The sequence below is a fragment of the Strix uralensis genome, chromosome 2 (assembly GCF_047716275.1).
Source record: "Strix uralensis isolate ZFMK-TIS-50842 chromosome 2, bStrUra1, whole genome shotgun sequence".
Taxonomy (NCBI): domain Eukaryota; kingdom Metazoa; phylum Chordata; class Aves; order Strigiformes; family Strigidae; genus Strix; species Strix uralensis.
This window is the reverse complement of record NC_133973.1, coordinates 79,918,410-79,930,768: the sequence shown is the minus strand read 5'-3', so window position 1 is coordinate 79,930,768 and position 12,359 is coordinate 79,918,410. Positions and strand designations below refer to the sequence as shown.

General features: G+C 36.8%; 1 protein-coding gene across 2 annotated transcripts in view; it reads right to left on the bottom strand.

Moving 5' to 3' along the window:
- Positions 1-12,359, bottom strand: part of DZIP1 (DAZ interacting zinc finger protein 1) — a 42,264-nt gene that overhangs the window by 13,710 nt on the left and 16,195 nt on the right. For both annotated transcript variants that reach the window (XM_074859413.1, XM_074859414.1), the window contains exons 8-11: positions 12,218-12,280; positions 10,842-10,982; positions 8,360-8,408; positions 6,998-7,054 (exon numbers count right to left, since the gene is read on the bottom strand). In XM_074859413.1, coding sequence (XP_074715514.1) covers positions 6,998-7,054; positions 8,360-8,408; positions 10,842-10,982; positions 12,218-12,280 — 310 coding nt within the window. The remainder of the gene's footprint in view (positions 1-6,997; positions 7,055-8,359; positions 8,409-10,841; positions 10,983-12,217; positions 12,281-12,359) is intronic.

Genomic DNA, 12,359 nt, shown 5'->3' with positions numbered 1-12,359 from the left:
ACTGTGACTCTTCACTGCCCTGGTGGTACATTTTTGTAGAGGAGACCCCAATACAATAGTCCCCCCAGAAGCAATTTAGTTGCCCACACAACTATAGAAAAACCCGTGCCCTTCTGGAATGGCACCCTGAGGCCAGGTGGGATGCTTTTAGGCATCTACAGCGACAAGGCCACCTAGGATTAAGTAAATGAATATTGTCATTCATTTCTCATAAGAAGCATTTTAATTTTAAAATTCATTTTAAAATAGTTTATGCGCAATTTGATGCTAAAAGTTTACAAAAGGCAAGTGAAATGGACAGACATAGAAATCCTCAAAAATATATGGAAAAAATGTTAACTCATTGTTCTGGAGAACTATTAAGTACTGAGTCCATATGTGCAAAACATAGAAAAAAATTTTTTATATATATATATATGATAATTTCCAATAAAACTAATTTAAAAATCTTCAGTCACTCCAATATAATGAGATTCAGTATTATCACGTTTTAAAGAAATCTTGAAATGTCCTCTGCTAAAAACAGCTTCCTAAACACATTGAAATTATCATTCCATAGGCTGTCAGGTACAATCTGCTTTATATAAATGGAGCCAGAGTTTATTTACAATTTCATAGACTTCAGATATAAGAGATGCATGAACATGCTTATATGTAGACTAATAAAAATTCAGGTTTTTAAAATGTTAATATTCACCTTCCTAAATTAATTCCTAAAATTAATTTATTTTAGTGAAAACTAGAACTTGAATTTCTTCTAGGTTTTATGATAACAGAGATGCACAAACTATACTTTCAGCATTCAACTACTGGCAATATAGGAGAAAACAATTTACTGGCCAACATTTTGGGCCAACATATGTTTGCTCCAGCCTTCACAAGAAACCTTTGGCACTAGAAATGGTTGTTACACTGTATGGGTAGAAGAGGAGAAAGTGATGCTGCAGTAAAGGTGCCTGCTCTTCAGCACTTCTCATACAATTGGGGTACACACATGGATGCACTGTGATGGGTAATCACAATGAAATGAGCACTTGGAGCAAAGTGACACTTACTGTCACATCTCCAATATTCCCCACGTGAAGGGGACTAAAACTGGTGGTGTAAATGCTTGTGTACGGTAGCTGCTCTCTCCATGCTTTCCATACTTGAGGTTATATTTAGCCTCTCACCTGCTTTTCCAAACAGGTTACCAGATTTAAGGTTTGCTCCCATATAACTTGTACTAAATAAACTCTAAAAAAATGCTTCTTACACCATCAAAAGATGCTAACAAGATGCAAATGCCAATAAATTTTATGGAAACACTTAAAAGCCAAACCCAGACAAATAGGCTTCTGGTCTTTCAGCCTCCAAGGCTGCAAAATTTAACAGTGGCCAGAGCATTCCTGGGCACTGGAACATGATCCTCCACACTATTGCTCCTGCCACACTTGCCCTGCACCAACTAACATTCTCCAAAACAATTCTCAGGCACAGTTTGGGATCATTCCCAAAAGCCTGCAGTGAGCCTGTTCTGGGAGGACAGAGCCTGAAGCACAGATGACATGTTCTGGGGGGATTTAATTTAGCTGCATGGGCATTGAGGCCTCTGAGTTTCTTGGCTGGACCTACTAGACAGTAAGCCAGTTGCTGTGTAACTGGATTTAATCTATACTTGTTTTACCTGTACTTTATTCAAATGCAATATGCTTAAAGGAGCTGACTCATCTCTGCACAAGCCCTTGTCAAGTAACTTAATTTAACAGGAAAAGCCCAGTTCCCAGAACTCAGACCTGAAAAGAGTCTGCTGATCAGGCATAAAGGTACATGCTTCTCTTCCTCAATATACTAGAAACAGAGGAAGTTAAAAATCAGTAAAAGAATACTGATTGGAGCAAAACCAAAATGTATTACTGTTACGTGTAATATTGCTGTTCACTGCATGATGACAGAGGAGATCAAAAGCTAAGGCACAGCGGAGTGCAACAGCTGTGAACAGCAACTTCTCCAGCATAAGCAGGTCTTTTCTTTCTCTTTATTGTACACGCATTCTAAGAGATATTTATTAAACATCAATGGAATCAAATGTAAGAAAAAGCGACTTGGTTCACCACTCCTCTGGTTTATACACACATGTGGAGATCAGCCCCCTTAAGGAGCCCTCTCCTTATGTTTACCAGAGATGTGCTGCTTCCAAGCCAACTGATCAGACCTCTCAGCTCTTACCTTAGTATACATCCTTGAAATCAGCAGCATTTAAATATTACTAAGCTTATTTTTAGGAATCATTTAAGTCTGACTACCCAACTAGACCTCAAATCTGTACAAAGCAGTTTTTACTAACTTCAAATCTAAAACAATGCTGCTGATGCAGACTGAAATCCTAACTACTCTGAATTACTGTAACTTCCTCAAGTTCATCCGACCTTTTTGCCCAAAATCTCACCAAGCCACAATCAAATGTTAGCCTTAAACAAGAAATCACTACAACTTTTGACTTTAGTAGAGCCAGTTACCTCCCTGTCAGCCCTAAAGCGAGTTCAGCTGACCCTAGTGGACACTGCTCTACATCAGCATCTTCAACATCAGACCTTGTTGGCCAGGATCTTACTCCTAGCTTTCATCCTAGCCTGAATGTTGAACCTAAACACACTGCCACCTTCCTTGCTCTGGTCACTTCTCAGCTCCCCACTCCAGCTGAACACCCAAACTGTGTCCTTGCCTTATTGGAAGTGGATCCCAGGAGGCTGAAGCAAGGCAGGAGGCATGTTGTGCTCCAGCAGATCACCTGCTTTGGACTACCAGGGTACTGGTAGAACTGGAGATTACATCAGTCTTGCAGTTCAGATGCAACCTCAATTATACTTTTCGTTGACCCAATTTGAACCCCGGCTCTCATCTCCACCCCTTTCTTGGCTACAAAATAGAGATAAATTTCAACTTCATACTTAAACCTAATCAGTCCGGCTTTGCTGCTGCCACCTTGCTTAATTGATCCTTCTTAACTCAAACATAACTCTTTTTTCCAATTGACGTCTGTCTAAACCTAATCCTAACCCTAACCCAAGCTCAGTGATCCCTGCCAAACATTGGCTCAGCAATAACCAGATGTCTCTGGGTGATACCAGCGCTTTGCAGACCCTGCCATAAATTGACAACTTCTGCTGGCGTGAACCACAGCTCCAAACCTAATTCATCTGGTCCTCCCCAACAGTCCCACATCTGACCTTAAGCAAATGGTATTATTGCTAGATCCTATACCTAGACCAGTGGCAAATTCTAGACACATCCTCCTGATATATCATCAGCCTCAGTCCCAAACCTAGCTCTATCTTTAGCCTCAGAAGAATGGTTCCTGTCAGCATCAGGCTTGAACCTAATGAAATGGCAGCTTCCAACACCAGCCAATGCAGGCTGGTCGTACTCATCTCTCACTGGCCCAAATCAAGCCATATTAATATTAGCCATCATTAAGGCCAGCAACCTTAAGATGATCACCAGAACGATGATGTCTGTCATGCCACATCTTCCAGAATCTCTCTTCTGCCAGCTAATATTTGTGGAAACATAGATGAGATGTATCAAAAGTACAGGTTGCCTTAAATTCTCCAGTGGACAATGATACTACTGAAAAATTATGTGCCTGGCATACTTTGACAAATCATGAGATATCTGTTTTAAATAATATTTTAAGACAATTTCTATGCAGGTGGAATAGAAAAATACAATAATGAAAAATTCAGGCTGTGTATATTTCAAGCATATCATATATTATTTGTCTGTTCTTATCAACTAGTTTAAAAAATCCCAATATTCTGACAGTACTATTGGAAAAGCAGTCTTCTGGCCAACATTTAAAGAAGAAATCCTGTCTATTTACTCTGAAATATTAAATGCTAAAGAACTTTCAGCCTGAACAGAAGTGTTACAATTATCTATAGTGCAGTATCACCTACAGTAAGTACTTTGCACTTGCAGTGTGAAAACCCAGGACAAAATGTAAAACTTATTTGCTGTAAATTGCTGCACTTCTTGCAATGTAAACCATCGCTATAGTCATTATATACTCATTTAATTTATACTCAAATTTCACATCCAAAGAGCTGCCAGACTTATACCTACAATTTTGACCATCATCTCTGAATCAACATACTTCATATATTTTTCTCCTAACTAATCAACAGGAAGCCATACACTGCGCATAAGCAGCATAAATATTAACTTTAAACCAATATTCTTAAATATGATAAATTTTTGACACTTACCTGAGGCCTCTAAGTTAGAAGCCTAGTCATCTCAGACTCCTTCTACAGTCAATGAAGAGACACAGGCAACTTCAAAGAGCAATTCAGATCTTAGTTCAGCTGAACCAAACTCTGAAGGTGCCCCTTTCCTCTGTTAACTGTATAGGAAGGCTACTTTGACTCAATTTTCCTCAGATGCTTCAGCTATGTCCCTAATGATAGCTGGGCCTTAGTCCACACCATGTGTGAAGACTGGGACATAGGTTTTAATGGACAATCTAATTAATGTCTTTGCTTTTTAACTACTGCCTTCAATTCCACCTAATATTATTGACCTTACAAAGATTAAACATTGAACAAGTATCAACATTTCATGAGTAATACAGGAGCCAAAGCCTGATTTTAGAACATGATTTAAAAAAAAAAAACAACATAATTAATCTGTTGCCTTTTTGTGAGACTGAAGTAATCTTTGAAAATAAGACTGAAGTTTTATCTGCACAAAACCCTACAGCTAGCTCAGAAATGCACAGAAGAATGGTCAGCCAGGATGGCATTCAAGGCACACTATTAGCTCTCACAAGAAATCAGGAACGTTAACACAAAAGCACCAGACTAAAAGAGTTATTCCACTACTTTACACCTAAAATATGTCATTTGTAATTTGGGTATCTTTTCATAACACAGGTTTAAGATGTGCTGAACAAATATTAGGATGCAAAAACTTCCAAGCAACTTTGAAAAGTGTATTTAAGGTTCACATTAAAGAGCCTTGTCTAGAATTAATTTTCTTTCAAACAAGGAAAAAAAAAAAAAAAAAAAGAGGAAGATATTCCATATGCAGGCAATTGTTTGGTAGGAAAACTACAGCTCTTGTGATTTCAGAGATGCTCTGTGCTAAATAAATTTGTGTACAGAAGTCACCAGTGAGCGCTTTCATTTTCATAATGACACAAAAAGCAGCCATGTTGTCTTAATTCAGTACTTAAGTTAATCCCTTGAGGAGCCCTGAAAATTTTGAGAGAGACACTGTAACTTCTGCTAACCTTTATATCCAGAAATTAGGTAGGGTAAGTTTAAAAAAAATCCAGAAGGGAAGAAAGGGGACAGACAGAGAGACCTGCAGAGATAAATAAAATAATCATCAGCAAAGGAATCTGAAGGAAACACTTTCTCTGAGGCTTCATAATAAACTGATAGTGAAACTTTTGTATATCAGTGGCAGGAACAGCCTTTTCTATCTTGAGAAGTTTCACAACGTGTCACAAACTTCATATTTGGAAGAATAGGAAATTGGGAATGATCTGAATGAGCTGATTTAAATTGTCAGAGTACAAAAAATACTCATGTTCATAGAACTGTTTTCTTCCTCAGTACAAATGAAAGTAAATGCACTAAGAAAGCAATGCTTGACAAGCTTGGTGTGTAAGCCCTTAGCAGCAATATTCTTCATAAAACTTGTTTCCTAAATTCAGGGCAATAGCCAAGCTACTTGCTGTGAGATCTCTTAGCCAGAACCAGCACTACTGTGATGGCGCAATGAAGCTCGTTTGAATGAAAAAGAATTAGATTATTTAAAATACTATTACTAATAATTGATACTTAATATATTATTACTTTTCTCTACACAACATTTCATCTATATAGTTTCACTTAAAAAGCTTCAAGCAATGAACTACTAACCTTGCATAGATTAGAACAAAATCTTTGTGTTATTCAAATAATGTTACAATAAACAAAATCTATTTTCCTTCCTTTAATAATTCTTGTCACAACAACACTTCATACTCATCAGTTTTTCATTCCTCAACAAGTTATTGAAAGCTTCTATTGTATACTACCCCTTATCCCCACATCTTTTCAGAACTTTTTGAATTTGTTGAAAAAGAAAAATTCTGTACATCTTTCTTAGACAAATTCCATTTTGTCTCCCTTTGACAGGTTTTAAAACTAAGAGAAATATAACAAAAATAATTATTTAATTATAATTAAATAATTCAAATTAATAAACGTTTTAAATATTTAAATATTTCACTTGCTCAAAGTTCATTTTTCATTACTTTCCTACTTAAAATGAAAATAAAGAATTAATTGATCACAGAATATTGGTATGGTAACAATACTCTTTATTACTTTGCCTAGTGAGAAAAAAAAAAGAAAACTATTTTCACAAAGTACAAACCAATGTAAACGGAGGTTCATCCATTCCCCCTACTTCTAAACAATATCACAATGCCACAAGTGAAAATAACTAAATAATGTCTATATGCAATGACAGATATACTCTGGAAGAACATACTCTGGGACAACTGTCTGTTTTGATTATTTCTTCTGTATTTTTCCTCCTTGACATTTGAAGTTACATGAAAAATACAGTATTTCAAGACTTATAAACAAACATCTCCACACATTTCCCTAGACAAATTCTAGTACATGCATATACCTATCTAGCTTATGCATATACCAAACAAGCATATTTTCTATAAGAAAACATAATTTTATTTCCTCAGTTAGTTTAATTTACCTTAAAGTGTTTCAATACTATACACATGCTAGGAAATATTCTCAAATTATTTTGTGTTTCATTTTTTCTTTTCAATAGTGCACCTTTACACGACAGGAATTCTCAATACTGACAGACAGCAAAGCAATTCAAATTTCGCTCTTTTAATATAACTACTCTTACAGCTATGATTTGACAAGCAACACATTTAAGAAGACAGAATGTTAGATTTGAAAGTATTGGATCTGGACCTATCAAAAAAACTTACCATGCATCACTGGTAGACTTGGTTTAGATTCTTCAAGATGCTCTACAGTAGTGTTCACTAAAATAGCATAAAAATAAAAAATAATGTAAATCTATTATAGTAAATATTAACAGACTTATACAGATTTTTAAATGTAGCAATATTTAATCGTATTTGTAAATGACATAATTTCGGGGTTTAATGGGGAAAAAATTAAATAATCATTTACAAAGTAAAAAATGGTCCTTCACAACATAAAAGTATGTCTCTATATATGCTTAACATTTTTAATACTTCTAGAATCAGGAAAAGAAACTAGTAACTAAATCATCACTGAGCTGGAATGTGATCATCTCTTTGGCCACATCTGTATGCTGTCCCTTTGCGTCCCAGGGAAGAAGCCTTGGCCGAAAGCTACTTAGTCTAGTCTGATTGAGGCTTGTATTCCCCAAAGAGGATCTGCTGCATCCACACTCCATCTCAATTAGTGCAAACCTTATCTATATCGTGTATAGAGTGTAGCTTTGGAGTGAATTATCACTTCAATTCTACATTCCTCACATCAGCTTGGGGCCTAGGAGCAAATTCGCTTGTGTGCCACGGTCTCATACTTGTCTGTGCTTCAGTGTGGCTGAACATGCCCAGCTCCAGTTGAAAAGCCATACAGCCACACTATTACTATGCTCTCCTCAAACTAACCTACTCCCTGCTGTTAGATTCAGCTCAAGCCAATGTCTTGCTAATAGAGCAAGATGGTTTCCAAACTGGGATTAAAATTAATTCAGCTGTCATCATCTATTGCAATAAATCTATTTCAAGTCACTGCAACTGCAGCATCAACTATACGGGTGTTTGTGGTTGCAGGACTGCATCCTAGAACGCTATTATCAGGTTTAGCTGTTTGTAATGGACTTCAGATGTTAAAGCATTGCACAGACAAAAACATCAGAATTCTTAAAATTCTTTGAACATCTGTATCTTAACTGACAAATTCATCAATTTTGTATTTTCCCTTTTGTGAGTTTTGCAGCCCAAGGACAGTCAAGCATGAAAAAAACAATTAAAATTACACTTCATAAAGCAAAGCCAAAAGTTGTTTACATAATATAAAATAGACTTGCTATATGTCACATCTCTTCACTACTCAAGCAATCAACTTTGTACGTTAGAAGTCCTTACAGCTGCAAAACATTATCTTTGCAAATCATAGCATGGAAACAGGTAGGTACCCTGTGAAACACAGATAAATCGTCAGTACTGATTTGATTTCAATATTTAGTTAGCAAAGTTGATGTCTATATTTTTAATGAATCATAACACTTGTTTCAGCCAGGTTGCTGAAATTAGAAACAAAACTTGGTTTTTCTTACAGTTTGTACTTACCATCATATGGTTTAACGCTCGCAACTGATCTTGTGGACAATTCTTTTATCTAAAAGAGAAAAGAGAGATACACAAATAGTTACAAATGTAAATGATCAATATCTAGAAATTAATGTTTAGTACAAAATACCTAGTTTCAGTACTAATCCATAACAGAAATTACTGTTTGTCATTTGGGGAGAAAAACACTACTTTTGTGGAATTCTATTCTACTGCCTAACATATATTTCATTCATGCTTAATGAATGCTGAAGACTTATTTCTGTTTGTTGTTTTATGTGAATTCATGCTTTGTACACCCCATTATTACAAGCTGTAAAGTGAAATGAGAGTAGGCTTATGGACCACTTCAGCACTTACAGTCTCAATACTTTCTGCTTCAGCAATTCATGTTCAACTTTGCAAGTCTAGCTCCACTCCAGGGAAACGCTTAATTACACGTGGATTTTAAATGTATGAACAGTTCTCCTGTCTGCTCTACAGTTTTGTCTATTTGACACCCAAGACATGCACTGAACAAAACTGAGAGCACAAAGGAAACAAGCTGGCTGTAATTTGATCTAAAGAAAACAGGAAACTTGGGACTCCTATATCATTAAAACAATGTCTGCACTCAATTCCCCAAACAGAAGCTAAACCCAAACCATACAGACACACAGTCAATGTCAGCCGGAGCTGGCACAAGATACTGGACCCTGGTCCTCTTTCATTTATCAGTTTGGATACAGCCAGTAGTGCCTCAATTCATTGTCCATTCAGTTTGAATTCTACAAAAGTATTAGCTATTTCTCAAGCCCTTCCAATTTCAAGGGATTGAGAATGCAGGTCTTCACAACTTATTCTATAGACACCAAACTAAGATCCCCCCAAACCTATTTTACATCTGTGGTCATACTGTTCTGCTTTAAAAAGGTCACTTTACTGCAAGAAATTGGTCTAGGATTAAGTCCTCTATTGCTCCAGCTATCAAATTTGTAAAGGTGGAGATGTAAAAGCTATTATTTGTCTCTCTAATTCTTTAAGCACTTAAGCATAGGTTTAACATTAATCTCAAGAAAAAAAGTGTAAAATCAGATGTTGATTTGTAAAGAACACATCATCTAATAAAGGAATAGGTTGTAAGGACCACATAATCGTCCCATAGTCTAAACTCCACAACACCCAGATCTCCATCCACCAACCGCCTCAAAAAAATCAATAGTTATGTTTGAACAAAAGCATATTTTTAAGAAAAAACAATTCATTTCTAAACAAGTAATTTCATAGAATCATAGACTATCTCAAGTTGGAAGGGACCACGAGGATCATTGAGTCCAACTCCTGGCTTCTCGCAGGACTACCTAAAACTAAACCATATGACTAAGAGCACTGGCCAGATGCTCCCTGAACTCTGCCAGGCTTGGTGCTGTGACCGCTTCCCTGGGGAGCCTGTGCCAGTGACCAACCACCTGCTCAATGAAGAACCTTTTCCTAATGTCCAATCTGAACCTCCCCTGATGCAGTGTCATTCGATTTCCTTGTGTCCTATCACTGGTCACCAGAGGAGACCACCACCTCCCCCCTCACTGCCCCCCTTGAGGAAGTTGTAGACTGAGATGAGGTCACCCCTCAGCAACGAGGTCACCCCTCAGCCTTCTCTTCTCCAAGCTGAACAAACCAAGTGCCCTCAGCCACTTCTCCTAAGTCTTTCCCTTGAGGGTTTTCATCATCTCGGTCACCCTCCTCCGGACACACTCTAATAGTTTGATATCCTCTACTGAGGTGCCTAAAACTGCACACAGTACTGAAGGTGGGGCCACACCAGTGCGGTGTAGAGTGGGACAATCACCTCCCTCGACTGGTCAGAGATGCTGCGCTTGATGCACCCCAGGACACAGTTGGTCCTTTTGGCTGCCAGGGCACAATGTTGACTCACATTCAACTTGCCATCAACCCAGACCCCCAGATCTTTTTCTGCAGGGCTGCTCTCCAGCCTCTCGTCCCCCAGTTTGTACGAACGGTCAGGACTACCCTGTCGCAGGTGGAGAATCTGGCACTTGCTCTTGTTAAATTTCATACAGTAATTAATTATTCTCACAGTGATAAATATGATACTTTATTTTTAATGTGAGAATTCACGTACTTTCAGATTTCAAACACTAAATCTCATTATGATTATTCTGTGGCAGATTAAATCCTCTTCACCATCAGAAATTTTTCATCTGTAGAGGTCTTTGGTGACTGTGACCTAGTAATCTTTTAACTTTGTGTTGAACTTATTAAAAATATTTGGTTTATTAAGCCTTTCCTTTTAAATTGTGTTTTAATTCCTGGTTTACATTCCCATATCTCTTTTCCAGATGGATTTTTATTTATCAACATAATTTCCAAAGTGTAACCAAAATACTACAGCAATACTATTACAAATTGGGAATATTAAATATGCAGCCAGAGATGTATCAAAGACCAAATGCTAGTACATAGAGTGCTTCACAAAACAGACCTGCTTCTTCTGAGTAATAATCAGATCATTCTGTTCCTGAAGCCTCTGCCCCAATTCTTCTATCCTCCTCTTGTAAAAGGTGTTATTTTTATTCAGGTCTTCTCTCACTGATGACTTAAGCTTCTCAATCTGTGACAGTAGCTAGAAAGCAATCAGAAGAAAAGTAACTTCATGTTAATATTACATAGAATATTTTAACGCTATAAAGTTTAAACAAGCAAGTGTCACGCTTAAATATTTTTAATATTTTTTTCAGCAAAAACTTAATGTCTCTTGTGATTTCATTGGGACTTGCATATATTACAAAACAGTTGTCTGGATCACTTTTTATTTACACAAGGAAGACTACCTAAATCTCAATACAAGGAAAGGGACATACAAACACATTGCTGAGATTGCCTAAAAATAAGATTGCAGGAAAAAGCATACAACCAAATAAAAATGTTTTGGTTATAAATGGTGTCAAATAACAATATTTTAAGGAGATGTGAATTGGCATGATAAACCTAACATATTAGTTCTGAATGTAGAAGAAAGAGACAGTATTTTAGGTGCACCATCCCAAAAGTAATACTTACATTACTCCTCCCTTATTCTATTCTTGCATTGTATGTGGGTGTATCATTAACTACATCCTTTTTGGGGAATGTTCCATGGTTCCTCCCCACTGCTTTCTTGCCAGAGGAGGAGAAGCATTGGTCAGACCACTATGATCTGCTCAGTTCTTACATGGTCACGCAGATGAAAGGAAAATGAAAGGAAAAGAAGCAAGAGAAACAAAGCAGGAAAGAGATTAAAAAGAAATGCAGACATAAAAAAAATCTGAGGAACAAAGCTTTGTACAGTAAAATATATAAACTGATGCAAAATAAAATGCCATGGTGTTTTTTTCCTGGAAAAGCTGAACAGATTCTGCATTAGAAAGCTACAACAGAAAAAGCAGCAGAGAAGTGATAGAAAAAGAGAAAAAAAGATTGAGACATATGCCATAGATCCATGGTAGCAGAAGGTACAGGGTAGATGAAAACTACATGTTTGCAAGTTGTATCTCAACTGTCCAGTCTATCCACAAAACACAAAAACCACTGTATAATACAGTGTTCACAATTAGTTGTAAGCTCTTCAAAAGAAAGATACAGTTTCAGGTGTATGTCAGATTCTTAAATGATAAATTCAGTTTCAACCCTGGACTTAACGGAACCCTAGCATAACAGTAATACAGAGGTAGTAAATACATCTAAGAGGACACACTCTTATAAACTCTTGATATCTAGACTTTCTAATCCAACAGATTATGACAGCATAGCAAAAATGACTGAAAGGGTAAGAAAATTAAAACTCTCCTTTTAGTTTAAGTGGTTTGCTGTGCCACTTACCAGGGACTTTTCTGTCTCGTGGTCATGATGAAGGGCTTGTATTCTAGATGTCCACTTACTTTCCTGCATAGAGGAAATCAATATTAATTCCTGTTAATAACACATTACCATTTAGTTCAATATACACAGCTTTATTTCTTGT